Source organism: Aspergillus puulaauensis, chromosome 3 (genome assembly GCF_016861865.1).
Source record: "Aspergillus puulaauensis MK2 DNA, chromosome 3, nearly complete sequence".
NCBI lineage: Eukaryota > Fungi > Ascomycota > Eurotiomycetes > Eurotiales > Aspergillaceae > Aspergillus > Aspergillus puulaauensis.
In genome coordinates, this window is record NC_054859.1 from 2,293,971 (window position 1) to 2,321,656 (window position 27,686).

The 27,686-nt window shown below is 51.2% G+C and overlaps 13 protein-coding genes across 13 annotated transcripts; 6 read left to right on the forward strand and 7 right to left on the reverse strand.

The window, feature by feature from the left end:
• Positions 1-249: 249 nt before the first annotated feature.
• Positions 250-1,450, reverse strand: APUU_30914A (uncharacterized protein; the record flags this gene model as incomplete). The annotated part of the gene is made up of 2 exons (XM_041702060.1): positions 250-1,279; positions 1,338-1,450. 2 exons carry the CDS (start codon positions 1,448-1,450, stop codon positions 250-252), a joined length of 1,143 nt encoding a protein of 380 aa, XP_041554883.1.
• A 292-nt stretch (positions 1,451-1,742) lies between these two features.
• Positions 1,743-4,181, forward strand: APUU_30915S (SWAP/Surp domain-containing protein; the record flags this gene model as incomplete). The annotated part of the gene is made up of 1 exon (XM_041702061.1): positions 1,743-4,181. The coding sequence occupies one exon, from the start codon at positions 1,743-1,745 to the stop codon at positions 4,179-4,181; it is 2,439 nt and encodes an 812-aa protein (XP_041554884.1).
• Positions 4,182-4,500: 319 nt separating this feature from the next.
• NTF2 (nuclear transport factor 2 family protein) lies at positions 4,501-5,451 on the forward strand (the record flags this gene model as incomplete). Its single annotated transcript, XM_041702062.1, has 6 exons — positions 4,501-4,507; positions 4,666-4,683; positions 4,814-4,878; positions 4,950-5,021; positions 5,161-5,262; positions 5,335-5,451. The coding sequence occupies 6 exons, from the start codon at positions 4,501-4,503 to the stop codon at positions 5,449-5,451; spliced, it is 381 nt and encodes a 126-aa protein (XP_041554885.1).
• Positions 5,452-5,878: 427 nt separating this feature from the next.
• Positions 5,879-6,941, reverse strand: APUU_30917A (PQ-loop repeat-containing protein; the record flags this gene model as incomplete). The annotated part of the gene is made up of 3 exons (XM_041702064.1): positions 5,879-6,452; positions 6,505-6,762; positions 6,820-6,941. The coding sequence occupies 3 exons, from the start codon at positions 6,939-6,941 to the stop codon at positions 5,879-5,881; spliced, it is 954 nt and encodes a 317-aa protein (XP_041554886.1).
• Positions 6,942-7,717: 776 nt separating this feature from the next.
• On the forward strand, positions 7,718-9,451 carry ish1 (double-strand break repair enhancer MSC1; the record flags this gene model as incomplete). The annotated part of the gene is made up of 4 exons (XM_041702065.1): positions 7,718-7,802; positions 7,871-7,921; positions 7,978-8,917; positions 8,977-9,451. 4 exons carry the CDS (start codon positions 7,718-7,720, stop codon positions 9,449-9,451), a joined length of 1,551 nt encoding a protein of 516 aa, XP_041554887.1.
• A 536-nt stretch (positions 9,452-9,987) lies between these two features.
• Positions 9,988-10,696, reverse strand: APUU_30919A (cytochrome b5-like heme/steroid binding domain-containing protein; the record flags this gene model as incomplete). The annotated part of the gene is made up of 4 exons (XM_041702066.1): positions 9,988-10,218; positions 10,296-10,533; positions 10,587-10,611; positions 10,687-10,696. The coding sequence occupies 4 exons, from the start codon at positions 10,694-10,696 to the stop codon at positions 9,988-9,990; spliced, it is 504 nt and encodes a 167-aa protein (XP_041554888.1).
• A 670-nt stretch (positions 10,697-11,366) lies between these two features.
• APUU_30920A (uncharacterized protein) lies at positions 11,367-11,983 on the reverse strand (the record flags this gene model as incomplete). Its single annotated transcript, XM_041702067.1, has 2 exons — positions 11,367-11,413; positions 11,599-11,983. 2 exons carry the CDS (start codon positions 11,981-11,983, stop codon positions 11,367-11,369), a joined length of 432 nt encoding a protein of 143 aa, XP_041554889.1.
• Positions 11,984-13,330: 1,347 nt separating this feature from the next.
• On the forward strand, positions 13,331-15,084 carry APUU_30921S (uncharacterized protein; the record flags this gene model as incomplete). The annotated part of the gene is made up of 2 exons (XM_041702068.1): positions 13,331-13,458; positions 13,521-15,084. 2 exons carry the CDS (start codon positions 13,331-13,333, stop codon positions 15,082-15,084), a joined length of 1,692 nt encoding a protein of 563 aa, XP_041554890.1.
• Positions 15,085-15,558: 474 nt separating this feature from the next.
• Positions 15,559-15,909, reverse strand: APUU_30922A (translation machinery-associated protein 7; the record flags this gene model as incomplete). Its single annotated transcript, XM_041702069.1, has 3 exons — positions 15,559-15,653; positions 15,731-15,820; positions 15,888-15,909. 3 exons carry the CDS (start codon positions 15,907-15,909, stop codon positions 15,559-15,561), a joined length of 207 nt encoding a protein of 68 aa, XP_041554891.1.
• A 486-nt stretch (positions 15,910-16,395) lies between these two features.
• PRP4 (putative serine/threonine protein kinase (Prp4)) lies at positions 16,396-18,882 on the forward strand (the record flags this gene model as incomplete). The annotated part of the gene is made up of 3 exons (XM_041702070.1): positions 16,396-17,105; positions 17,157-17,371; positions 17,429-18,882. 3 exons carry the CDS (start codon positions 16,396-16,398, stop codon positions 18,880-18,882), a joined length of 2,379 nt encoding a protein of 792 aa, XP_041554892.1.
• A 3,101-nt stretch (positions 18,883-21,983) lies between these two features.
• Positions 21,984-23,312, forward strand: APUU_30924S (serine/threonine-protein kinase; the record flags this gene model as incomplete). Its single annotated transcript, XM_041702071.1, has 1 exon — positions 21,984-23,312. One exon carries the CDS (start codon positions 21,984-21,986, stop codon positions 23,310-23,312), a length of 1,329 nt encoding a protein of 442 aa, XP_041554893.1.
• Positions 23,313-24,270: 958 nt separating this feature from the next.
• Positions 24,271-25,404, reverse strand: APUU_30925A (SDR family NAD(P)-dependent oxidoreductase; the record flags this gene model as incomplete). The annotated part of the gene is made up of 4 exons (XM_041702072.1): positions 24,271-24,643; positions 24,737-24,888; positions 24,972-25,159; positions 25,239-25,404. 4 exons carry the CDS (start codon positions 25,402-25,404, stop codon positions 24,271-24,273), a joined length of 879 nt encoding a protein of 292 aa, XP_041554894.1.
• Positions 25,405-25,664: 260 nt separating this feature from the next.
• APUU_30926A (uncharacterized protein) lies at positions 25,665-26,800 on the reverse strand (the record flags this gene model as incomplete). The annotated part of the gene is made up of 2 exons (XM_041702073.1): positions 25,665-26,423; positions 26,477-26,800. The coding sequence occupies 2 exons, from the start codon at positions 26,798-26,800 to the stop codon at positions 25,665-25,667; spliced, it is 1,083 nt and encodes a 360-aa protein (XP_041554895.1).
• Between the last annotated feature and the right edge of the window lie 886 nt (positions 26,801-27,686).

Genomic DNA, 27,686 nt, shown 5'->3' on the forward strand with positions numbered 1-27,686 from the left:
GTAGCGTTGTAGGACGAGTGCTTTATCCTTGTACGAAACAGTGCTAGGATTCCAAGGTTGAATCTCGCTCCCGCCATAATAGTAAACCTCGAGCACCCTGCTCATGATTTGCCTTTGATCATTAAGGATCTATTGCCGGCGCGTGATCATTATGTTATAGGACAAGCAAGATGGTCTTAAACCTCGATTTCGTTGTAATCTGATCACAGAAAGGGACCTCAGTGACGTCGCTGAGAGCAAACCAAATGGTTACGAGTGCCTCTTCAAGGCCAGGATCTCCGACAGTTTCACAGCTCCTTTCTCTCCCCATCCTCCTATCCCACTTTGGACAGAAGGTCTAACACGGACGTACCAAGCCCAAGCACGTCCATCCAGTTCGTCCACACTCAAAGCGGACGCCCATGATCGACACACCAAGTCAATGCATTGCAAAAGCTGGCTCAAGCAGTCTGTCTTTTCTGCCTCGACCAGTACATTGCTCTTTTTTTTGGACGGAATCTGATTTTCGTTGTTCCCACTAGGCGTTCTTACGAATGATCTCAACAGATATGAGCGTGCTGACTGCGGAGTATGTATCGGGAGCGTCTTCTCCGATGTAATAGCTGCATCGGAACGACCTGATTGCGGGCGTTTTAATGCTTCGGTATCAACGCCCCAAAGTGGCGGCGAAGACTCAGAGCCGCCCGGAGGATGTTGGCCTAGTATATCATCAGGTACAACCTCTCGATTCTGAGACCGCTGTGTAGACTGCGACTGCCCCTCTCGAGGATCGTAATCCCACCTTTTTAGTACCTTGACATCCCTACCCAAGACCCTAATCACAGGTTGACCTTCGCCCCAGCCTTCCTGTTCAGCGGGCTGTCCACTCTCAAGGCCCAAACTGACAGCTTTTGAGCGGCTATTGGCGCTGACGACAGCCTGAGCCAGGCTGAGCCTACTCGATATCGGTTGCTCAGGCATTGTGTACTTCAAGACACAAACTGCAAAGGCAAGCACTAGTGGTGCCCTATTTGTGAGCAATACGATGTTTGAGAGCTCTTCTTCGCTGGCAGACGAAACGGGAAGAGCCAGTGCCTTTTCAGTGGCGAATGGGGTTGTAGTATCATCAGCTTGCGAGGAAGCTTTAGACTTCTTTTGAGGGGAGGCTTTTGTGGTTTCTGTTGGCGCAGCGCGTTTCTTAGATATATTCTTAGCGGCGTTAAGCACTTGCTTTGCGATCTTGTCGTCTTTGAATATCCCCTGTAGCGTCTGGAGTTCTCCCTTGGATATACTTTCAGGTCTGCAACAAAATTAGACTCTACCTAAGATAAGCCTACTCGGACTTCTGTCATCCATACGTTGTGAGATCGGCCTTGATAAGATCGTTGGCTTTTCCCATTGCGGTCGCCAACGGCACTTTGGCGTCTTGAGAAAGGAACCGGAGGATTGCCTGCACTTGAGTAGCAGCCATTTTGCCTTGTGTATAGCTCCTTGTAATGATGTCGCGACCCTCGCGAAGATGAAATAGATGTTCGTGAGTAGATCAATGTAGTCCGCGCAGTCCGCTACGGTAGTTAGTTAAGTCGGGAGTCTGCCTCAGGCAACAGCGGTTTTCCGCCTCCGATCCAATGGAGTCTGTCCCCGATAGCTTTCCATTGACAACTCCTGCAGCAAGTCAATGTCTTGAGTCTTGACGACCAACACCATACCTTGAAGGGTTTTTTGGCAACAAACCGATCTGCTGCCTTTGCAGCCTCATTAACATGGCGGAGGACTCCAAATCAAAGTCGACCCCAGACGTCTCGTCAAAGCTGTCCGCCCCAGCCAAGAAGTCGCTATTCGAACGCCAGAAAGCTGAAGCCGAAGCCAAACGTGCCCGCGAACGCGCCGAGACAGCCGCAGTTTACGAGGACTTTGTCAAATCGTTCGAAGATGATTCGCCGGTCCCCGACCGCTCGACATTCGAGGGAAAGCAGAATAGATTTGGGAATAGGAACGCTGGCTTTGGCGGAGGACCTGCAAAGCGGCATTTCACGAGCTCTGGTCCGCGCATGAGCGGTCCTGGGACGTTAGGCCCGGCTCCACCGCCACTCCCTCGCAAGCGTACACACGAGGGGTTTCAGCCATTACATCGAAATCGAGATTCAACACAAGGGACACTGGGTTTTGATAATGGTGGTGGTGCATCCACTGCATCCGCCTTTCGTGCATCGGACGACGAGGATGAGGGTGCCGCGGATGCGAAAGAGGCTGAGAGGGCTGCGGCTAAGCCAACGCTGTATCTCGCGTCTCTGCCACCAGGAACGTCCCAGTCCGTGGTCAAGTCTCTAATACCCTCAGTTCTTAACGTTGACAACGTCAAGTTCCTAAACCCCACAGGCCAGTCTTTTACCGCGCGCAAATCTGTATCAGCAATTGTGACTCTCGCCAGTGAATCCGCTGCCTCCGATATTGATAGTAGCGTTAGTGCTCTACAGAACCGATATCTAGGATGGGGTTACTATTTGTCTATTTCAAGGCATCTGTCGTCTGCAGCACTTGGTTCAGCTGTTGCTGTCGGGCCCGCCTCCACAGGTTCCCTTCCCTTCGGCGCAAAGTCAATCGCGCCGGAGCTTGGAGGACGACTGAACCGCGCACCACCCCCTGGTTTACACCGGGGCGGCTTTGCGCCTCCGAGTTCGTATGGCGCAACTCCTGGCGGTAGTGGGTCGACCATGCAGGTTGAGGTGAAGGCGCCGTCTGATTTGAAACAGTTGAGACTCATTCACAAGACCCTGGAGAACCTGTTGAACTACGGCCCTGAGTTCGAGGCTCTGCTTATGAGTCGCCCAGAAATTCAAAGAGAGGGAAAGTGGGCTTGGCTCTGGGACGCAAGGAGCCCTGGCGGAGTATACTATCGATGGAAGTTATGGGATATTATCACCAATAGTCGCTCTCAAAACCAGCAAGGAAGATTACAGAAGTCTTTACCTATCTTCGAAGGCGGCGCCAACTGGTTATTTCCAGAAGCGAACCTTATGTTTGAGTATACTACTCGATTAGACGAGTTTGTGTCTGACGAGGACTACGATTCGTCTGATGAGGACATGTCAGATGGGGAGGATGACCGACGGCAGCACGGTGGAGCACCTCCCACGGACGGAATCGGACTAGGCAACGAAGGACTAGGCCATATGAATCCCCTAAAAAAGGCGAAACTGGCTCACCTTCTTGCCCGACTCCCGACGACGCATGCAAAGCTACGCAAAGGTGATGTGGCGCGGGTCACTACATTCGCCATTAAGCAAGCAGGCGCCGGGGCCGACGAGGTAGTGGAGATGATCGTGTCAAACATTATCGAACCTTACGCCTACACTGGAGCGAATCCTGACCGTGAATTGGAAAAGGGACTTGCCCGCAAAGAGCAGAATGGTGATGAGACCAATGCAGCCCCTGTAGACGACACAGGGAAGGAGAATCTGGATACGTCTGCTGCTAAACTGGTCGGTCTTTACTTGATCTCCGATATCCTCTCTTCATCTGCCACCAGTGGTGTGCGTCATGCCTGGCGATACCGACAGCTGTTTGAATCAGCACTAAAATCACATCAAGTTTTTGAACATCTTGGGAGACTTGAAAAGGTGTTAGGCTGGGGACGGCTGAGGGCAGAAAAGTGGAAACGCAGTATAGGCTCTCTTCTACATCTCTGGGAAGGGTGGTGCGTATTTCCGCAGTCGAGCCAGGAGCATTTCTTTCAAGTCTTCGAAAAGCCGCCGCTTACAGAGCATGAGCAGAAAGAGGAAAAGCAGAAAGCTGAGGCCGAACGGGCTGCTGCTGCATTCTCTAAGAATAAGAGTCGCTGGAAGACCGTCGATGAGGAGCCACCCACTTCACGCTTTGACGCAAGTCGTCCCACCGAAACGAAGCCCACCCAAATGGAAGTTGACCAGGCGGGTGCTGGAGATATGGACGTCGACGGTGAACCGATGAGTGATATTGATGGCGAGCCAATGGAGGACAGCGATCTAGAAGACCTAGATGGAAACCCCCTCGAAGAGGATGAAGGAGACGAACAAGAAGGAAAGACACTAGAAAAAGGGGACAGCCCCAAGGAACACCCAGAGACTGCAACTGAGGGACCACCAGATACGTCCACTGGGCCAGTGCGCAAACCACGGCCACGAGCAGAGGACATGTTTGCAGACTCGGACTCAGAAGGGTAGGTCAACTGTTGACCTCTATATGGATTATTTATGTACAATCCCAGGCCATTTACGTAGCTATATGATTGCCTCGACTCATTAAGTGTTCTTTGTAGTTCGTAATGCTTCTAGGCCTGATGCCTTGGATTTATGGCATCGATCCAGGCTGCCCCACAGTCACCCCCCCTCTCTCGGGAAATCCTTCTCAGGCTTCTCTCTTCAGGCTGTTTGATCGGGCAATAACTCTCTCGCTTCTCATTAATACCTCTACCGCACCCAAGTCGAGCTCTTTCTCTTAATTCCTTTATTACGTCTATTTCGCACCACACAATCTATCAAGATGGCCGGTAAGTCTTTATCCTTGCGCATTCCCTTGCGCAATGTTTTGTTTGCCCCTCCTTGAGGCTCTGGAATCACTCCTCCAACGCGAATCCGAGTCACAATTGAATAAGTCCGCGAACTCCGTAAAGAATCGCTCACTAATGCCTCTATCAAATGTTTATAGACTTCCAAGGAATTGCTCGTATGTTACCCCTATGTCGATTGCCACTGCGGCCCACCATAACTTCCGTACCACCCGGGGAAGCGAAAACAATGGGCAAAAAAACAAAAGCAAAAGTACAAAGAGACGAAACCTGACATCTCGTAAACAGAGCAATTCGTTCAGTTCTACTATCAAACCTTCGATAGTAACCGCCAGGGCCTCGCTGGTCTCTACGTATGTCCCTCCCCACCATCGGGGTAGAAGAAGCAGACGGGCTGACTACTATATTTTTTGAACCCCAACAGCGCGACCAGTCCATGCTCACTTTCGAAACATCCTCTGTTCAAGGTGTTGGTGCGATTACTGAGAAGCTCGGCGTGAGTAGATCAACCATGAACCCTATGAACACCCCGTTACCCGCCTCGCTGCGTCGGTCTCGCCCGCACAAACATCGCAGGATTATAGTCACGGGGCTATCTCGGTAGTTTAATGGATGCTAACTTATTCGGGATATAGACTTTACCCTTCCAAAAGGTCCAGCACCAGGTCGCTACTCTGGATGCCCAGCCCTCTAGCGAACAAGGCGGCATCCTAGTCCTTGTTACGGGAGCTCTGCTGGTATGTGCAGGTTGGGAAGATGGAAAAGGACACAGATGAAACTAATATTGTCTTTCTTTGCCAAATCGACAGGTCGACGACGAGCAGAAGCCCATGAACTACACACAGACTTTCCAGCTCCAACCCGATGGTGCTGGAAGCTACTTCGTCTTCAACGATATCTTCCGCTTGATCTACAACGCCGCTTAAGAGATTGTCTATGAGATCTAGAAGACGTGAATGGCTGTTATTTTTAAGGTGGAGGATTTATGAATATTATGAACTAGAGGACGAAATTACCGTTCTGCTCCATCGCCGGCCAGCTGATGCTGCGGAAATGGGACAGTGGAATGTAATTTCTCGTCCGTTTATGCGAGAGTTCATTTGGTTTAAACATTTGAAATGAATACTATTGAGCTTTAAAATCTCGCGCCACTTATATTCAATTGCTCAAGTCGATCTCTAAGATGTCTAAATTTTCTACAGTAAATCGAGAAAGACGTGCTAACTAATTACAGTTACCCGCAGCTTAAACTAACAGAGAGGCTAGCAGAAATCGTGTAATCAACTAGCTAAGATTTCGACAGTATCTGAAGTAAGCTGAGACCGAAAACCTATACGCCATTGAATGGGTATATCAGCGACTGTCTTGGAGGAGGGGCGTTTCTTCGTATGGGCCTTCTTCATCTTGGGCATCGTTGCTTTCGCCAGATCGGCTCGGGGGAGTATCCTTGTTATAGTCGTGGCTATGTCCCTTATTGGGGCCAAGGTACTCGAAGAACACTGATAAAACAAGGAGTGTACCTTGTAAGCACGCCGTAACTATAAGGATGCCCCACGTGCTCCAGCCCTTGCTACCCAGCCGTGCAGCCAGACTACCGGCCCAAACCAGGGCTCCCGGGGTTTGAATGCACATCATTGGTATGCTCAAACTGCCTACGCAACGCAACCTAAGAGTGGTGTAGATTTGAGGGAAATATTGGATGGAAGAGAGAATGGCGGCCGTGACGCCACAGAAATTCGACCAAGATTGGAGCGAGGATGGCTGCCTGAAGCCAACAGCGAGGGTGACGATCAGCATGACTGCCGCATGGACGACACAAATTCCGGCCACAACCAGCGCGGTCCGGTATGTAGGTTCTTCCTTCTGCGCCATCGAGCGGGGGTTCGTTTGTGATTCCCGTGGGAAGAAGATGACGAACAGAATGAGTCTATAGTTGTTACTTAGTCTTACAAACTTTGTTTGAAGAGTATGAAACGTACATTGCGAAAAAACTTAGCAGCTGCGCTGCGACCTGCAGGATCCCCAGCAGCCCTGCAAAACACGATAGCCCGCTGACATCCTTGCAGCATGCGATGTCTTGCAGGCTCTGCCGCTGCGACACCATGTTTGCAAAAGTGAAGGTGCCCGAAGATGTTCCCAACAACACGAAATATGGCGATATTCCGAAGGAGCTCCTTAACGTGGCGATACGGATTAATTGTGGTAGGTAGGAGACGAGGATTCCCAGCACGATTAAGCTAGCTTTGATTAGCGACGAGGCAGAACTGCAGGCACATCAACCAGGGAAAACATACATGGATAGGCCGAAATTGATTGCACCTGGCGAAACCAGATGTCCGCATTGTAAATTCGAAGAATACATCTTCAAATACGGATGTTGGAACAGTAACGAAGCAGTTTCCTGGGGGTTCCCCATATACCCCGTTGCAAGAGTATGAGTTGGCCGAGGCAGGTACCAGACCACCAGATAGACCGACCGAGCCGTCAGCACATCGTCTTCCACGAAGTGGAAAGTTTTCGGCAGCAGCTTTGCTTTTCCCTTTGGGGTTTCTCGAATGCACCGGTGACCGATCACACCCAAAAATAAACGATGAAATAGTTCGTTTGTTGATGGAGAAGTGGGAGGTCCAGCCAGCCCCCCGGGCGTTGTCTCCGCATTTCCCAGAATGGATAGCTTTGTCAGGTGGTTTGCTCTAGCCTCTTTTGGGATCTGCCAAGCCACCTGACCCTGTTCTGGTATTTCACACCGCCTTCATAGTCCATCACTGTAGATAGCGTCATCGGCAGATCGATTGCTGTTACAGTGCAGTGTACAGGGCCAACGATAAAGAAGTGATAACCTGAGCAGCAACAAAGTCAATGCAGTGAGATTTACTGATCGCTATTTAGGCTTGGCAGAGACCAACCAGCCAGAACAATGACACCACTGGCAGAGTTCTTGCACAATGCTTGGTAGAACCAGTAATGCCCCCTCCATCTATGACGCCAAACGCCATATGCCAGCAATGCGTCCAATACGTCACTCGGTGGTCACCACAAAGACCCTTCCCAGCTTTAAAGACGTCCACAGGCATTTTCATTTATTAGAGCCTTTTGCTGAATAGCCCAACTTGGATAAACTTCTTCCAGTTTCAGTGCCATTGCAATTAATCTCATCTGACCTTTTTACCTGAACAGCATATAAAATCGAGCATGAAGCTGCATCTAGCCTCCTGGCTGGTGTGCACCCTTGCAACCGCTGATGCGGTCGGGGCGTCCACCTGGTTTAGCAAAGCTGGTGAGTCGACCTCACTATGACACTCATAGTACTGATACTAGGAGACCATCTAACTAACAGATCACTAGTGTATAACAAGTGGCACGAGACTGAGCTAGAGCGCTGGCTCTCTGATCATGGTATAGAGTACTTCCTTAACCAACCCGTTTCAAAAAAAACTAATATATATCCTTAGACATTCCATACCCATCTCCCGCAGATCGCAAAAACCTCGAGAGCGTGGTGAAGACGAATTGGGACCTCAAGGTCCAAAAGCCACTTGGACAGCTCTCAGACCACGCTGGAGACCGTTGGGAAAACACCAAGGAATGGGTCTTCGACACGTGGACTGACTCACAGCTCAAGTCTTTCCTCGACCGACATGGTATTTCCTCACCGCAGCCACGCAAACGCGACACTCTTCTCAAGACAGCTCGTGAGAATTACGAGTCCGTTGCAAGAAAGCTGGGCGAAGCCGCCCACTATCCCGGAAACTGGCTGTATGATCAATGGAGCGACTCTGATCTGAAGGTGTGGCTCGATGAGCGCGGATGGCCTGTCCCTCAGCCTAGTTCACGGGATCGGTTAATTGCAGCTGTGCGCCGTAACACGCGCTTGGCCAGTCTGCAAGCAAAGAGCATCGCCGCCTCGGTCGTCCATTCAGCCAACTCCGCACAGGAGACCCTGAGCGAAGCCTTGTTCAATGCTTGGTCCGACTCCGATCTCAAAAGATTCTTGGATGAGCATGGTTTCCACGTTCCACAGGGCTCCCAACGCAATGAACTTATTGCGTTGGCACGGAAGCATCGTGCAGCTCTTGTCGATCAGGCCTCTTCAGCTTCTTCTTCTGTTGCCTCGACGGCCTCTGACTACATCGGCGCTGCAACATCCAGGGCTGGCAACGAGTATGCTAGAGCCACCGATAACGCGGACTTGAAGTCTCGAGAAGCCTTCGATGCCGCCATCGACTCCTGGTCTGACTCCCGCCTCAAAGCTTTCCTCGACGCTCGAGGCATCCCTGTTCCCCAGAAGGGCAAGCGCGATGAACTCGTTGCTAAGGTGAGGCTGAACAAGCACAAGGCTGCAACGGGCTGGACTGCTTGGACTTTTGACACCTGGGATACCGAACATCTGAAGTATGCTCAGGCCTAGCGTTAATTTTCCTATTTTACTATAATACTAACGATGGCTGTAGGAAGTACCTATCTTCAGTGAACTCAAAAATTGCTAATCGCGCAGGAGTACGCCGTGATGAGCTCGTGAATGAAGCGCAGAAGTCCTTTGACAAGGCCACAGCGGCTGGTGGCTCCCAGCTCGCTTCCGCAACATCTTACGTCAAGGAAGCTACTGGCAACACAAGGGATGCCACCTTTGATACCTGGTCCCACTCGGACCTTAAGGAGTATCTTGACTCCTATGGTGTCCCAGTTTACCAAGGGTCTACATTGAATGATCTGCGCGCTACTGCCCGACGAAACGCCCACTGGTTCCGATACGGTACCTCGACTCCTCAGGGAGCGTTGTATGACAAGTTCAACAACGCCGCGCAGTGGGTGCTAGACCAGTTGAAGATTGGTGCGGCGAGTGGTAGGGCACAGGGTCAAGAGGCGGCGGAGAAGTTGCAGCATAAGGTTGATGAGGAGGAAGAGAAGATCCGATCTGAACTGTGAATGTGGATGTGAAGGTCAGTTTGGGCATGATTGAACGAATATCGTTTTTTCTTTTGTGTGAACAAGGTTTCTATAATGATATGTATTTGATTTGTTTAATATCTTGGCTTGGATTTTAATGTCTGATATGTTAAAAGATATATCATCCGGTGGCGTACGGTGTTGGTAGCTAAGGTCGGGATATATCCGGACACTGTCACCCAGAATCACTGCAAGTTTACCACAACATTGGGATGTTCGATTTATTATACTGCTTGGATATATATTCTTCAAAAAACCATTGAATTAATTTCCCACAGCTAATAAATCGTGTCTCATAAGACTTCGCTTTTCCAGCACAGAATGACAAAAAGATCATACAAGTATACAAGCATTTTTGGATCAAAGCAATCCAAAAGCCCGAAACCTTTCCTATGTCCAGTCACTATAATCAGTCAAGTCATATCCTGCAAATCCAAGCCATCACTTAACTACCGTCACCTTATCTGCTATTCACCACCACACCCTAAGGTAGGGTTGTAAGAACCAGTATCAAATTATGACTTCGGCGCCTCGGAATCTCCCTCAGCAACCAGTTTCCCAACAATAAGATACTTCTCCGAGAACCTCTCCTCCCAACTTTGCAGGTTCTCCAACTGGTCCGCGTCCAGATCCTTCAAATCATCCAGCGGGGCCGATAGATCCTCCGTTAACATCTCCCGATCGAAGCTCTGGAAGGCGAGACCACGGGAAGCATCCCGGCCGGCGAAGTTCTCGTAGGGTCCGCCCTATAACCACATCATCAGTATCGTTCTCATATAGACCAGAAACCCAACCAAAACTGTGGGCAATAGAATAGACATACCGGTCCGTAGAAGTTCCTTCCGGGGGAAACATCAAACACGCGGCCGCGGACAGCAAGGTACACAGGCTTGTCGTTTTCGCCGTTAAACTCGAGGAGGGTCTTCGGGATGAAGGTGCGGAAGACGACGGGTGGAGGGGCCTTGGGGAGGACGGCGGGTTGTTTGGGGCGGAATTGTAGGTAGACGATGAATGTGAAGACAGAGACGAGGAGGAGGTTAATAGGGGAGGCGATTGAGAGCCTGGATTGAGAGGTTAGGGCTGCGTTGGTGGTGGGGAGGGAAGTGGTACTCACACCTCTGCTTGCGGAGCTGTTCCGTCTGCTGGTGGGTTGGGATAGTTAGTATGGGTTGTTTTTTGTTGTTTTTGAGCGCGGTGAGGAGGGATGAGCGTACCTGCAGACATGTTTGATGGGGGAGTCTGGAATAACCTCAGATATGATTGATAGCGATGTGAGAATAAGATGGCGGGGGAGAGAGCTTCAAATGGCCGGTCTGTCAGTGTCAGCCGTCGGCAATCAGCCTCTCTATGACGGAATTCAGATCGGGATTCGGTCAGCTACACGTGACATTCAACGGGCGACAGCGGACGGGCCAATCAGCGATGACACAATTGACTCCCATCCATCATCCGGGGATAACTCTACATCCCGTCTGGAATTCTCGATTCTTCATACATGAATGGGTTTTATCCTAATATTTTGTCCTTTGCGATTTTGATGTCTTTGTATTACCACATGCGATTATATCTGGTGCCATCTTCAGTGATACGTCTATCTTCTACGTCGGCGCCTACTTAGTACTTCCAGCATATCAACTGTCTATCCACATTCTGGGGTTTATATCATCAGCACAAGCACATTGTTAACCCCACCAACAGTACAAGCATAAAGGATGCTATTGTTGGGACATGAGCCACCGCCGCCGCAGCAGACTCCCCTAACACATCCCATCGTTTTACACTAGATTGACATGCCTCAGATTTATTATTCCCACCAAACCAGTCCTGCAGACAGGATATCTGCTCGGAACTAATTTGGGCTGCACACGGATCAGGGTCGATATAGGAGCTCGAGTCAGTTCCAGGGCAGTCGATTGATGCCTCGCTCTCTGTTGCCGTCCACTGTCCCGTATAGAGCGGGCACACGTCAGATGGAATCTCAAAATCTCGGCCGCTCCCATCGTCAACTGCTGTAAATATGACCGTGCTATTCGACCGCGCAACCACTGAATTGCCGTTGATATAAGTTCTGCTCTTCCCTCCCCAACAAACTGATGTCCTGTACTCCCAGTTCACGAGGTATGTACCAGGGCGCAGGTAGTAGTTGTTCTTTGTGTATATTTTGCCAGGGGCGAGGAAGCTATCATCTGCGATGTACCTGAATTCGTTGAACGTTGAACTGTCTTTTATGTCTGGGCCGGTATAGTGATCCAGGAATTTTTCGTCTTTGTCCCCGTCCAGCCATACGAACTTCCACTCTAGGGTCCACCCGAATACGTCTACAGCTTTGGCGTTCTGTATGGCGAACACGATAGGGAAGCCGGTCATGTTGTTGTAGGTTTCATTTCGGGGAAAGAGAAGGTCGACCTCAACAGTCGTTGGATAGGATAGTTTCTTTTTCCCAAGCACCGGAGTGATCAGTGCCAGCAGGCAAAGCTGGAGGACGGTAAGATGATAGAAGAATCGGGCCATTGCTAGAGACTCGGTTTCTTTGCATTACCCCAGCAGCATCTTCTGTCATAATAAATACATCTGATGCTGATTACGAGCTATATGTTTCATTTCTTGGCCAGATATTAGCGCCATGGCTTAATTTGAACGATTGGAACGGGGCGTCTGGATAGAGGCACCGGTTCGTATTCTATTCCTTGGACTCGAGTTCGCTCCTTGGATTCCCGATTCATCCATAGCCAGATGGTCCGTCCACCTGAATACCAGAGGAATTCATCCTAGCGTGGTCGGGGCCGTTCTGCATGCTCAGCTTTGGTCGGTCCGATGACCCTATTTGTCCTATCGAGCAATCAGGTAGCAGTTTGCAGCGGCGCTTGGGGCTAAGCAACAACTAGGGGCACACAGAGAAAGAAAAGAGCAGAGTCCAGCGAGCTATCCAGACACTGGCGAGTCACCCTGTCCCATGCCAAATTACAAAGTAAACCTCTTCGTCAAGCTGTCCGGATTAGGGCATGGTCGCCAACCACTGAGAGTTTACCGAGGATAATCTCAACTGCAATATTATTATCTCCAGCAAGGACAGTGTGATAGTTAGGCAAGGGGACTCGAAGCCCCACCCCCAATAGTTATTCAGTCCCCTCCCAGCCGAAAAGTTTCAAGCTGCGGGAAGGGCTGGAGGTATGACGATGGACGATGGATGGCCCGCTGCTCGTGCTAGCCCGTTTTCGTTGCACGAACGGCTATTTATAAATTAACTGGCGGGTTTCAGGCCACTGGGACCACAATTTCAATGGCAGCTAGCCTGGAAATCACTAGGCTGAAACAGTGTTCATCTTGTGAACTCCCAAATGATCCTCCTATCGAGAATGCGTTGGTCTGGGCCTGCGCCCTGAATCCCTTCTCTTGTGTTTGATCGGGCAACCATCCATCTTTCTTCACTTTCCTCTCCTTAACCAGGCTTGTGGCTGCGCCGCTGCTTATTTTTGCAACTCTCTTTCAGTCTGCGACTTGTCTCACCTCTTAATTCTTCTTTCTTTTTTAGTCTTCTCTACCTCTCTCCCTCCTTTAGTTTCTTTGTTTTGGATCGCTGCTCGAGAGCTTGCTTCGAGCCACCATCCGATCGCCTCGATTTGCCGATCTTCTTTGTATACGACGTGCGGGCATGTCAACTGCTTGAGTACTTATCTAGCAGGTTGTCGCTCAGGTGTCCATTATTCGGACTATTTTCTTTCAAGCATTTGTTTTGAACAGCGTTGGTTTACTTGGGCAGAACCGCGGTAAGTCGCGACCATGGCGTACAGATTTAATTAACACTGTACAAGTGTTTAAGAGCTTCTCACTGATTCTTCAGTTCTAGAGTCTACCGAGATGTGGGGGAAAGTGTCATTTCAGCGAACTCGCAAACCCTCAGGGGACAATCCATCGTCAAAAGATGCTCGAGGCTATCAGACCCCGCCGCCCACTGCTCAATCCCGTGCAGCGAAAGCGTTGCCATCGTATGCCAACCAACCCACCAGACCTCTTAGCATTTGTGGCTTGTTACTGATGGCTATTCTAGCCCTCCTAGTTCCCATCTGCCCGCGCCTCAACCGGATCCCAATCGACGGGTAGCGTCTTCAGTCTATTCGAGAGATACCGGTGTTTTTGATCATCACCGCCAACGCTCAATCAGGGATACATATCAGTTTCCTCCGCAGCTTCACCCTCCGGCCACGGCTGGCGCCTACTCTCAAGGAACCGGGAGTGTCGATATTTCTCCTCCCGACTCTCCGATTAGCCAAGTTCACAGCCAAGATAGCTCTCGAGTTTCTCCTATAGAAGATGCATCCACGCAAGCGACTTATCCCGGCAGAATCGGGAGCAAACTCACAAGCCAAATACCTGTCCCGCGGAAGCGCATCGATTCGCAGCCTGGCCAGCAGCCACCAAATCCGACGCCGAGAGTTAAAGCAACCCGATGGGACGATTTCTCCGGGGAGCCGACAACAAGTAACCAAGGTAGATACGCGCAGGCTACTCCTAGCAGTGTCTCTTTCGAAACACACGCATCTGCCGCCATCCCTCAGTCCACCAGCTCCAAGATTATCGGTTGGGGCAAGGAACAGCTCAATTCGAGAAGGAAACCATCCGAATCTCGTAATCAATACTTCTACGAAGCGACTCCTTTTGCTCCACGGGAACCATGGAGAGGCCAAGGTGGTCGATCGGCAACAATAACCCCGATCGAAGAGAAGCCAAGGAACCGCTCCTCATCCCGTCTACGCATGTCAAGGAGCAACGATCGTTTAAGAGAAATGAATACCCCGTCGCCTGTCGCAGGTATAGGGGCCGGAACGGTAACCACGACAATAACAGCTGGCGAACAAAACCGTCAGCCCCAGCCTCGAATTCGCAGTCGCACAAATACTTATGACACCGAGGCTGAGCCAGCCAGCAGAAGACCGAGAAACACTAGCGCCGTCGGCGGCACTGCCCCGCCGCGCGTCGATCTTACATCGGGGCCTACGCTGAGCGCCAGCCTAACTGATTTAACGCTGGCTGAGGATGACGTTAACGAACCGACAAGTCGCTTCAGTGTCACGACCTATAATCCTACCGAAGCTGGGAGCCCAACTCCAAGCGCCCGAAACAGCATCACCCCTAGCCCGCCGGCGAGTATCATCGAAACAGCGTCTCAATCTAGCGAAGCCACCCTCTCAATCATGTCTCGGTCACGCCCAGTTCCCAGCATGATGACGTCTGACAAGCGACCCATCAGAAAGCCCACTCCCTCTGAAGTGCCCTTGGAGAAGTCGCTCCCCCCGAATCCGTCAGAAATGACCGCCCAGGATCGCATAGAAATGCTGGAAGCAAAGAGGAACGACCTCGTGCGCCGCAGAATGAATATCAACACGATCATCAACGAGTTGACACAAGTTATCCAACCGAGTTCGGTCGCCTACGACATGGCTGCTCGCGAGGAGGTCAAGAAGACAGTTGCCAGTCTTAATAACGAACTGGCTGAAATCAAGAAAGAAGAGCATGATATCGGCTTGAAGATACTCCGCGCCTGGAAGAAGCGCGAGAAGGAGGATGTATATGGCCAAAGCAGCAGTTTATGGGTCAAGAGAGTGACCAGCTGAACGTGTCTTTTTTTATCGATTTTTGCCATGGCTTCTGCTCTTCAGTCTTGTTTGAACCATACCCTTTCAACTACTCTTCGATCTTTCAGCCCTTTAAGCCGTGGTATCTATGTTCCTTCTACTATACCATTTTGTTGGCGATAATGTTGGTGAAGATCTTACTTTGTACCTGGTAGTGCGCGAATGATACCCTTCTTGTTCATATATCTCTTCAATCCTACAGTCCTAGAAACCAGGAAAAGGCTCCCCTATAACTATGGATCCTCGAAATCATCCACACCTCCAGAGCATAAGACGCCTACTGTAGAAGACATAGTCCATGCAAAAGTATCAAATGCCGCTCATTCATATGCGAAGCGAAGCGCAGGGATTGTTCTCATTGCCACTGCGGGTTTAAAGAACCCCTTTGCATTCGTGGCTCGTGGCTCGTTGAATTCGTAAAAGAGAGAACTGCAGACTGCTGCCTAAACAGAATCATTTCTTCCCAGACTTCTTGATACCCTGACTGCCTGTGTTCAGCGGGCCCTTGCCCTTGGCCTTGTCTAGCAAATCCTTCTTTGCCTTGGCTTCTGTAGATTCGGAATAAGATATATTAGCCAAAAGCATTTTTCCGCGACAGCGCCGCGAATCTAAAGTTGTAACGTACCGGCTCTCTGCTTCTCCTTGTAAGCGAGGTCATCTTCGTCGAGATCCTTCTTATCCTTCTTGGCCGACTTGAGGGGCTTGACCTTGCCGCCTAGAGATAAGAGATTTAGCAACCGTGCAAAAACGAGGTCATAGTGGGCCTCAGGTGCAAAACTCACCTTCTCTGCTTGCGCCACCCATAGTTATATGTGTATAAGAGGGTTTTGGTTGTAAGACGGTGTCTGGGTTTGTTTGCGATGGGAATAAGGAGGAGGGGGATGAAAAAAAAGTGAGCAAGATAGGCAGTGCTTGCGGGGGCCAAGCTAGTTCCTAAACAGGTTAGGCGGGAAATACTCTTTTCCCCGTGACTGAACGTCCCGAGGTGAGTAATGGCGAAGACAGAAAGTCTCGTTGCCCAAGGCCCAAGCATCAATCACTCTTTCCCATTGACTCTGACTCTCGAGCGCTTCATGCCCTACTTCATCATTCGGCGGTGATAAGATACACAGCACTGTGGCGTCTCTACTCAGCTGGTTGGACTTTCTCAATCACTCTAAACGCTGTTAGCTTTTTGGAAGCATTCTAGCTAACACGAATTTTTCTTGCTATCCGTGAAGCTGATCTATCGATCATCCTTCACTGAACACGGTCAGTTAAGACTTCAAGAGGAACCCGCCCGTCAGCGCCATGGCACCACACAGGTCACGGTCTGCATCGACCGCCTCTGAGGGCGAAATCATCGAATCAGGTTCGGAGACGAAGGCAACTACGTCGCAATTTCCTCTTAATGGCAGCAGCGTTGACCGTCCCACCAGAGTTAGAAATTCATCCGCATCGGTGACCAAGTCGCCCCGTCGGCAGAGATCGAGGACCAGGACCCAATCGAGGTCGCGTTCTCCATACCGAGATTACAGAGGCTATAAGCGTCGGCGGGACGACGACTACGACTATGACTATAGCTACGATGATAGCAGACGCTCTGGACGCACACCACCGCGACGCGCGGACTATCGACGCGATGATGATCGGGGATATTCGCAAAGGCAGCCCAGGAACTACTACGACTACGACCGGGAAGAAAACCAGATTGCGGATCTTCGGTACGGCGATGATTATGATCAACGAAGGGAAAAGCGGCCACGGACGCGAAGCCGGTCGCCATACCGCGAAGTTCGGAAACGCAAGCAGTACTCAGGTGATGAGTGGGATTCGCAAAGATATCAGAGAGAGGACAGTGTGGCGTCGCAGAAAAATAGAAGGTCTTATACTACTGAACAGTCAGTGAGCGAACGGGGAAAACCCCCAGCTGTCGCTCGACATTCTAGAAAAGATGCTGAAACTCAGAAAAATCAGGTTCAGGCAGCTTCTACGGCCGCTACCTCCAATGGCGATGATCGGTATGTCCGACGTTTCTTTTCTGAACCGAACGGCACTAATGTTTGCTTCAGCGTGAATGATCCTGCAGAGACTGTTGAAGAACAGCCGGCGGAACCTGTTGATGAGGCTGCCCAGCTTGAGGAACGTCGCAGGCGACGCGAAGCTATCAGGGCTAAATATAGAGACCAGGCGGCACCATTGCGCATCCAAGCACTACATCTTAGTGGTGATAGGGACTCAACCCCTCCAACAAGCGAGGCAGTAACACCAAGTAACGAGACGCCAGGTATGTTTGTTTTATGCTCTACGGATTTGAAGTTCTTGAATAATAACATTTATGCAGACTCGGCCGTGACCCCCAATGAGAGCAATATAGATCCGTTTCCGGAGCTTAAAATTAACAAAGACTCGGATCTAGTTCATGGTGGTGCCGTAGATGGCACTGACAAAGATGAACCTTCAGCCGCAGATTATGACCCTACTATTGACATGAAGGCTGAGCGAGAAAAGCACGGCCAGCAGACTGGGAGCAACGAAGTCTCCGCAGCAAGCTACGATGAGACGCAAACCACCAAACAAGATGTACTTCTCCCAGATGCGCCACCACCACCAGCAGAAACGAAGACGAAGCATCCTTATGATATGTTTGCAGACGACGATGATGACATGTTCGCCGAAGACAACGAGGAAACAGCTCAACCTACCCATGCGTCTGCCGCGTCCGCTGTACCCCAACCGCGGGAGCTTGACGTTAGCATGATGGATAACTGGGATGACCCTGAAGGATACTATAACCTTCGGATTGGTGAGTTGATCAATGGACGGTACCATGTGCAGCAAACCTTGGGCAAGGGGATGTTCTCATCTGTAGTGCGAGCGATTGACTCGGATACTGGCAATCTCGTGGCGATCAAGATCATCAGACAGAATGACACGATGAGGAAGGCTGGGTTGAAGGAGATTGACATCTTGGAGCAGCTCCAAGAAGCGGACCCCGACGATAAGAAACACATGATTAAGTTCCTACGGAGCTTCGAACACAAGGGCCATTTGTGCATGGTCTTTGAGAACCTCAGCATGAACTTGCGAGAGGTGCTCAAGAAATTTGGCCGCGACGTAGGGCTTAACCTGCGCGCGATTCGAGCATACGCCCAGCAAATTTTCCTTGGGCTCAGCTTAATGCGCAAGTGCAATATCCTCCATGCTGATCTGAAGCCGGACAATCTCCTGGTCAACGAGCAGCGCAACGTTCTCAAAGTCTGCGACTTGGGTTCAGCATCACCAGCTTCGGATAATGAAATCACACCATACCTTGTCAGCCGATTCTACCGTGCGCCGGAAATCATCCTAGGGATACCCTACGATTACGCTATCGATATGTGGTCCATCGGATGCACATTATTTGAGCTGTATACGGGCAAAATCCTGTTCACAGGCCGCAACAACAACCAAATGCTCAAGTCAATCATGGAATGCCGTGGCAAATACCCTCCCAAGCTCCTCCGACGAGGCTCCCTAGCCCACCTCCACTTTGACGAAATGTCTAACTTTCATAGCACTGAAGAGGACAAGATCACCGGACGGCTCGTCACCCGTGTGATGGACTTCAAGAAGCCCACCCGCGATCTGAAGACCAGGCTAATGGGAAAGGGGACGCGAGGGATGAGCGATAGTGAAGCAAAGGAGCTGGCGCTTTTTGTTGACCTATTGGAGCGCTGCCTAAGCCTGAACCCGGAAAAGCGATGCACCCCAGCTGAGGCGCTGAAGCATCCATTCATTTCGAGGCCGAAGATCTGATATCATGACGATGACGATCAACTGCTATTGTTACTACAATTATCGAACATAACGAAATGTCAGGCTGGGAAGACTCCATAGGACGAGGCCGGTGACACAGCTTGTATACACGACATAGTAAATGATATCATATTACGAACTGAACATTACACAATAGCTTCATACCTCCTCACGTAAGCAGCTAGAGCCAAATTGCAAACCTATACGGAACACACACTATAGGCCAGCAGTCAACTGATGCTTGACTCAAGTGGTGGCAAAAGCGTTTCCAGCCCGTTCACCAACCTAAGCTGGGCTGTGGGCGCGATTGTTATCACGGGCACCCACAAACGCTCTGAACACAGGAGGCAAATCCAAGGCAAATCTCAACCCAGTCCGGTGATCGACAGCATTTTCGCAAGCTGACCGGTCCACTATCGCATCACTCACCAGCTGTGTTTGTGTGTTTGTTATGAGTATGACTCTAAGGGCGGTGGAGTGGGAGCCTCAATAGGTAGCAAACAATAATACACGAGTCTACAGAGTACGGAGTGTACCTAAGTATGGCGAGTGCGGGACTGGGTGCCTAAAACTAGCCCCGGAGCTGCTTAGGTAGCTACCAGCCAGTAGCCGTGGCTACCTATTCGGATAGACGTAGATTGCGAATCAGTGGATGCAGTCAGGCACTGAGATTCCACTCGGTGTCTTTGAGTCTTTTGAGGTTCTAGGTTCTAGGTTCCAACTGCAAGATGTAGCGCCAACCAAGAAACAGCAGCATTGGAGGGGTTCGTAAGACGGACACTTGGTAGGATTCGTTGGTTAGTTTGTTGGTTGGAGGGGTCCAGGCTGGAAGTATGAAGGAACACCGTCGACTACCCCGGATTCGGCCAGACAGGCAATGAGCGTGAGCTTTCAATCGGGTGGTCGCGGGAGGAACTAGGCGGGTTCCGGCGACAGGACGTATTTTCCTGGCTCTCAGTCCTCACCATCTGATGGGCTGGCTATCTTTGGACAAAGAGTCTGGACAGGGACTTGAAGTGGTTGGCTGGGTCTGGCAGGCATGGAGATGGAGGCTGGTTTTCAAATCCATGGGAATATGGATCCATGCTAAGGACTAAGAAGAGGCAGTGATCCTCGATAGGCATCAGGAAGAGGAGCAGGAGCCAATGAGAAAATCGCCGAGTGTTTGCTGGGAGAGGGATGATGAGCTCATGCGCAGGGAGGCGCATCAACAAGAGGCAGCGATGGAGATGAATGGGCCTCAGGCTTCAGTTGGGGGCGCACAGACCCGGCCAGGCTCCCCACAGCAGCGCCCAGCCCTGTTCTGGACAGCAAACGTGGCAACAATCCAGCCAATCATGGCCCGCAGCGGCTGGCTTCGGATCCAGTTCTTCTCGAAGGAAGCGGGCTATTGGCTGTGCGCTGCTGCCTCACTTTCGTGTTTGGTCTGGTCTGGTGAGACTGGCAACGCTGGCTGCTTCACCACTGTCAGACTCGGTTCTGGCTTTTGACTCTGGCCAGCGCTTGCGCGGAGCTGTTATTGCTAGTGGCAGGTATCTCGGCGAGTCTACCGTAGTCGTGCTCGGGGCTACTGTGAGGACTTTCTATTTTGGATGGCTTCGGCGTCAACCTACTACCAGTACGTACCTAGAGTCACGGCCAGAGCAGGACCACAGGTTCAAGTGGACCAAACACGCACTGTCGACACCTTAATCTCAGCAGATTAAGGGAGAGATCCACAGTCCATGTTCCAGGTCGCAACCACATGGAAGCACAGCCGTGCCAGACTCCTGAAGCCAGTGGCAAGAGCCCCGGAACTGGCTGTCTTCACCGTGCGGCGTGCCGTCTGTTGCCTTCTTGCAGCCGTGGTTCAGTTTGAGATGTCTGTTAGAGAGAGGACGACGACGAAGTGGAGGCAAGGCTGGGCGCTATATACTCCGATTTGAGAGCCTGAGCAGAACAGGGCGTTGAGATGGGGGGTCCACGGTGTGAAATGAACGCCCGGGCACCATCTGCAGGCGCCTGCAATGCCACGACCCCTGGCTGATGGTGATTTGCACGCCCGCGGGTCTCTGCGGAGACCTCGTATGCACCAGCACGAACTTTGAGGGAGGGTATGGACGATGGCGTATGGAACGTTCGAAAAAGACGGTGTGAGGGCAGTTGCCATCCGATCTCCAAGGCCCCATCCGTCGAGTCTCGCCAGACTCGAGCGCAGACGGGGGCGATCCTGGATGTCATGAATCATCGTAGAGGCTGGTAAAATAAGAAACCCGAGTAGCGGCCAAATCAGCGGGCGTGGCGGGCGAGTGTGAGTGGGGGCCTGGCGGTGTGTGCAGCGGCGCGCAATGGGTGACCACCGGCCAGTGGGGGCCGCCAGTTGGGGCCGCCTATCAGCGCCCCGTTCGCCGCGGTGGCAGCCAGTCAGCGGGCCCCAGATGTAACCACGACGGAGAACTGGGGCAGCGCAGGCGGTGGCCACGAGCAGCCGTCCTCTCGCAATTAACACCCTCTGTTATGCTTCGCCGGCGTTGTTTTTATTACTGCTCGCCGTGCCCCGTACCGCCAGCTATCCTCCCCCTTTCCCTTTCCTCTCGCATCCTTCCACGCCTCTTCCTTCTGACTCTTGTCCTCTTCTATCCTTCTCTCTCTCTCTCCCTCGCCTTCTCTTCTTGTTTGCTTTCGTTCGTATTTATATATCAGTATTTTATCTTTCCTTCTAATATCTGGATTGCCGGTCAACAACAAACATCTACTTCCATCGGACAAACACAAGCCTTACTCTGCCAAGTCCCTGGAACCGCTGGGCTGTGCAACTCAACTTAAACCGCTCCTCCATCCAACACAACACAACCACCAACACATCCCATCCCACTGTTGGATATCTCATCTCCCTGGACTCCTGGATAGACTGGACCGACTTCACTCCTTCCATGGCTTCTTAAAACCATACCATCCGGTCCGATTTGGTGTTTTTTGTCTCTCTCGCCAGCTCCCCCAACTCTATAGGATATATCCCCCAGGCTATACTACGCTACTACATACCGCCTCTCCCACTCCACTGGATCAGGCCTAGTTGTTCTTTCGCTTTTCCCAAGGAAAATTGAAGCTACTCGACTGCCATGCTGGCCCCGCCTCTCCCCTTCATGTACCCTCATATGCTTCCCACCCCTCCTCAGTCTCCCCCAATCCCCCGCTATGCCCCGGAAGACCGCCTCGGACTGCTCCTAGCCAACCGGCTGGAGCTCACCAGCATCCTCGGAGTTGGCGCCTATGGTGTGGTATACACAGCCGTGGATATCCATACCGACGTTCTATACGCTGTCAAGGCCCTCAACAAAGCTGGTTTGGATCCCCGCCAGCTCAAGTTCCAACAACGTGAGATCAAGCTCCACCATATGGCCAGCCAGCATCCCAATGTCGTCTCCCTGGTCCGCATTATGGATTCCATCGACTGCACCTATGTGGTTATAGAATTCTGCCCCGAAGGGGATCTGTTTTCAAGCATCACCGACAAGAGCCACTTTGTCGGGAACGATCCCCTGGTTAAGCGCGTTTTTCTTCAAATCCTGGATGCGGTCCATTACTGCCACTCGCTCGGAATCTACCACAGGGACCTCAAGCCGGAGAACATTCTGGTCACCGACCAGGGATTGACTGTCAAGTTGGCCGACTTTGGCCTTGCTACAACGGACTATCTCACTTCCGATTTTGGATGCGGGTCGACATTCTACATGTCGCCAGGTAACTTGGAGCTCCCCCCCAAGTGGTCTAGATTTGACAAGGCTAACCTCATCACAGAGTGCCAGCAACCGAACCCGCGCCCGATGTCATACTACCAGTCAGCACCGAATGACGTCTGGAGCCTGGGTGTCATCCTCGTCAACTTGACTTGCGGTCGTAACCCGTGGAAGCGTGCCTCATTCGAGGATTCCACCTTCCGCGCCTACCTCAAGGACCCATTTTTCCTCAAGTCCATCCTGCCCTTGTCGGACGAGATGGTCTGTATCCTCAGCCGCATCTTCGAGCCTGACCCCTCAAGGAGGATTACTATTCCGGAGCTGCGCCAAATCATTCTGGACTGTCCGCGATTCACTCTCAACCCTATGACTCCTTGGGGCTCAACAACTGGACCTCTTGTCAACTACATTCACCCTCCGCAGGTTCCCGTCCCTGTTGTCGAGGACGCCTTGAACACCGAACCTTCTGTCTGCTCCTCTGATTCGTCTCAATACTCGGATGCTTTCTCTGCCGTCTCGGACGCTTCTTCCTACACGGAAGGCTATTCAGACATGGACAGCATGTCTTCGCTTGGTCCGGACGAGACAGCCTGCAAGGATGACTTTCCCCAACCGGACCCTGTCGCATGTGGCGATATCCCAGAATCACCTATGACCGAACCTTTCGTGGTTTGCCAGCAACCATACGCTTACCCTATACCCGTTTGTTAATTCGCGCACTCGCGAACACGATTTACGTCAAAACACATTCACCATTCACGCCATACCTTCTTTGGACATTTTTTATTACCCACTGTATTATTTTCCCGGACTACCACCTGGTTTTCTTTTTTCTCACCTGGACATACGATTAATTGTTTTCTGGCCTGGATTGTGGACTTCCTTGGATCTTGCCTGGTCTTGCCATGCCAATCGGAATTCCCAAGGATTTACCCAAGGATTGCCGAAGGATAATGCCCTTTAGTCAATCCTATGGATCAATCTACTGGGACCAGAAATTTGGATTTCTGTTATAATATGTTGAGAAATGAATGTTATTTCTCTTGGGAGGGTTACTTGGTACTTTGGATTATTGCTGCGGAGCTTGGAGTTTTCATTTGGTTTCTGTTTTTTTTATTTTGTTACTGTGAGAAAATACCCCATCGGAAGATGAAGCATGCATACACTCGGACTGTCTTGTTGGAATTTTGTTTTTGCTCTTATTTCCCCCTTGCTTTATGTTAGGAGTTGGACGGCTGTTGGTCACGTCACCCTTGCTTAGGCTTGGGTTGGGATATACCCGGAGATTTTTATACGGAAGGCAGGCTTCTTGTTGATAAATTGTCTGGCTTGTTTAGCTCGGTGGATAGTTGCTTATGGCATGCGCAATGCGCGAAGCGATATAAATACGATACTCTCGATACGATAACGTCTTGACATTTACTTTCACGACCATCCTTGCCTAGCATCAACATTCGCTGGGAACAAAGTTTTCTTCGAAGGTTAAGCTTTTTTGAGCATATGGCCGGCCATGTGTATACGAGCCATGTATCATATATACTTTACCAAATAGATACAACTTTAATATAGATCACAACCAATATTTGATTTCGAACATACCATAATATATTGAAAAACGATGTTTCATGTACAACCTCATTCCACCTAAAAAAGCACATAGAAACGCTATTTACATATTCCGCCCGCCAGTAACCCGAATCGTCTCCCCATTAACATAACTAAACAACGGACTCACAACCCCAAGCACACTCCTCGCCGCCTCCTCAGGACTCGCAGGCCGCCCAAGCGGAATATCAGGGTAACTCTGCTTCTCACCCCCCTGGCGCGCATTGATTTGTTGTCCCGGAATGCCCAGGGCAACCTTGGTACCGTCGGGCGTGGTAATGAATGCGCCCTTCTCCTTTGCGGCCGTGAGTCGCGTCTGCACGAATCCGAAGGCGATGGTGTTGCTGCGCACGCCGAACTGGGGGCCCCATTCTTTGGCGATTGTGCGAGTGAGTCCGACTACGCCGGCTTTGGCGAGGGCGTAGTTTGCTTGTCCTCTGTTTTACATTAGCATTGCCATTGTCATTGTCATTGCCTATTGACATTGGGGGTGAAGGAGACGAGGCCAGGACAGGCCGACAGGGACTTACGCATTCCCGTGGATGCCACTCGTACTCGAGATGTTGATGATGACTCGGGGTTCGCCGTCCTTCACACGGAAGTACTTGGCCGCGGCGCGGATGAGCTTGAATGGCGCTGTGTTGTGCACCGCGACCATGGTGTCCCATTGCTTGTCGGTCATCTGTTCGAACGCTTGTTAGCAGGCCAGCCGGCCATGAGCGCGGTAGCTAGCCTGTGGGTAGTTAAGTAAAGCTAGGTACCTACCTTATGAATAACCCCGTCCCATGTAAATCCGGCATTGTTAACGATAACATGGATCTTGCCGTTCCCGAACTCGGCGGCCTTGTCGACGAGAGACTGGATGTACTTGTCGTCGAGGATGTCTCCTACGACCGCAATGGCGCGGCCGGACTCGGCGCCGTTGATGGCGTTGACTACGCCGTTTGCTTTCTCTATAACCCGGAAAGTGATTAGTCACAGTTTAATTTACCCAAGGGATTGGGGATGGTTTGGGTAGGGTGTTTGACGCACCGCCGTCAATGTCAGCAACAACGACCTTTGCGCCTTCGTTGGCGAAAAGCCGTGCTGCTTCGGCGCCGATGCCTTGGCCTGCGCCGGTGATGATGGCGACTTGGCCGGCAAGTAGGCCGCGGGGGAAGTTGAGGTGGGCGTTTAACTGGGAGAGGCGGGAGGCCATTTTGCTACTTGATTTTCTTTACAAAAGATAAGATGAAGGGGGTTGGAGATAGAGAATGATGGTGGAGGTGTTATAAAGTATGCGACGAGGGGTTTGCCGAGGCCCGTTGGTTAAAGAGCAGCCGAGAGCCGTCCGGCTGAAGGAAGAGTCAACCCTATATCGCCGAACAAAACAAAAAATAAATAAAGTAAGTAAACATTTGTTTCTCATTAAACACCAGTATGTGCTATGCGATAGTGATTAGATTAGGTATTAGATGGCTAGGTGTAACTAGGTAAATTGCAAATACAGTCTGCCTCCGAGATTGCATAGAGAAAACTATCGGCCATCGCCTCCGAGCCCCCAATGATCTGTTGCAGCCAGGTCCCTCCCAGTCCGTCTTCCTTAAAACCCGCCGCGCTTTTGAGAAGACCGAGGGTGTCCTTGCAGAGTAGGAGGCGCCCTCGGATGAGGAATCGGCGGATCCGGCGGCCCTCGTCTGGCCCCATCTCATACTCGCCGTAGCTGACTGTTTCACGGGGTCCCTCCCTAGATTGCGGGATGAGATCGTACGTGGCCCAGAAGTCCAGTAATTGCAAGGTGATCTCGAGGGTAGACATGCAGAGGATTAAGCTTGTGTCGTTGGCGCTGTGGTTGTCCTTGTGTCCGCTCGGGCACTGCAGGAACCCGCGACACACCGAAAGCGCTGCCTGCACCCCCTGCAGAATCTGGTCGAACCGCAGCTGCCCCGGATTGACAACCATCTGCCGGAGATTGTCGTGATAGGAAACTAGGGTTTCTGCGCAGTCACATGTTGGTCGTAGCGCACTCGGGATATGAACGGCGAGAGGGAAGGTGGTTAGCCCTTTTGTGATGAACTCTTTTTGCAGAAACGTCGGTGACATTGAAGCCGCACAGGGGCTATTGGCCATTGAGTCCGGGTAAAGTGAAGGGTACTCCGTGTAGTCCGCCAGGACCATGGACGTATTTGAAACGTCATTCATGGGGCTTTCGGATAGGCTTTGTACCGTCTTTAGACTCTGCGAGGGTTAGAAACAGAGGACAGTCTAGTCTCAGATAAGAGGAGGACTACCATATCGGTATCGCTGCGCGTGAATTGCGGACTCGGTATAGCCTCGATGCTTTTCTTGGCCAGTCGATCGCTCGACGTAAATGCACTCTTTCTCTCCTGCAGCTGTCCCAATTTCCGAAGCGTGGAGCGATTCTTGCTCCCCTTGGGCTTGCCGGACCTGTTGGCTGCTCGGTAACGACACGGTAGCCCATGGCGGAGGCAGCGAATGCACGTATCCTTCCCGGACAAATTGCACTTCACCTTTGACTGCCTGCAGTTTTCACAGGCAGTTCGGAGCTTCGGTGTTTCTCCGTTGCTGGAGCGTGCGCCAGATTCGGTGAGCATCGAGGGCCGCGAGTGGTTTCAGAAGCTTCTGCTATGCAAGCGCGGGTCTGTAGTCGGCTGGGGAAAATGAAAAAGCATAACTCTTTGGGGTCCATCAGCCAAGTACCATCTAGCGCATTGTGATTATATATACACATTTGTATATATTCTCAGCCAATTTACGTTGCAGACCTCAGCTCATACTTGACTGAGGACCCGAGCGCAGAAGAAAGTCAGCCGTTGTGAAACCCCAAAAATTCTGATCCACCTCGCAGCGTTCCAACCAACTGTGATTCATGCTTCTATCTGCACGCCTCCAGCAGTCCGACTGACACCAGCCGCCCAGAAACCTAGGCAATGGAGGCCAATCACTGCATGCAGTCGACGGTTCCTGGTAGGGGGCGAGAACAGCCACCCAGTCCAGTCGCGCGGAGTCAAGCACGGCAATGCCGATGAATAAGCTTAGGTGCAACATCGTGTACAATTCATGTACAGACGTCGTGGAGTGGAGTGGTTGGAAGTCGATTGACCCTCTTGCGGCTTGGTTGCCCCAAAGAATAAAATAAAAACAACAGCCTCCTGGACTGAGGTAATATCCAATAAAAAAGGGCATTGTCAGCCGAGGGAAGCATACTTGGTATGCAGGCCAGCGCAGCATGTGAGTTGTAATCAGGCGCAAGCAGGCACGCCTCTACTGCCTGGTTTAGGTTGCGAAACCGCACAGGAAGTAGTGGAATTCACAGGCGTCGACAGCACACCCCTCTTGCAGCCTCTCTCCTCTTTTTGTAGTATGGCCTCTTTCGTTGGGTTGTCCCCGTTTTAGGGCAAACTCAACTCTACTCGTCGTCGCACAAGTCGCCATGGTCAGCATGGAGAACCCTTTTTAGAGTTGGACAAATCTCGTTTG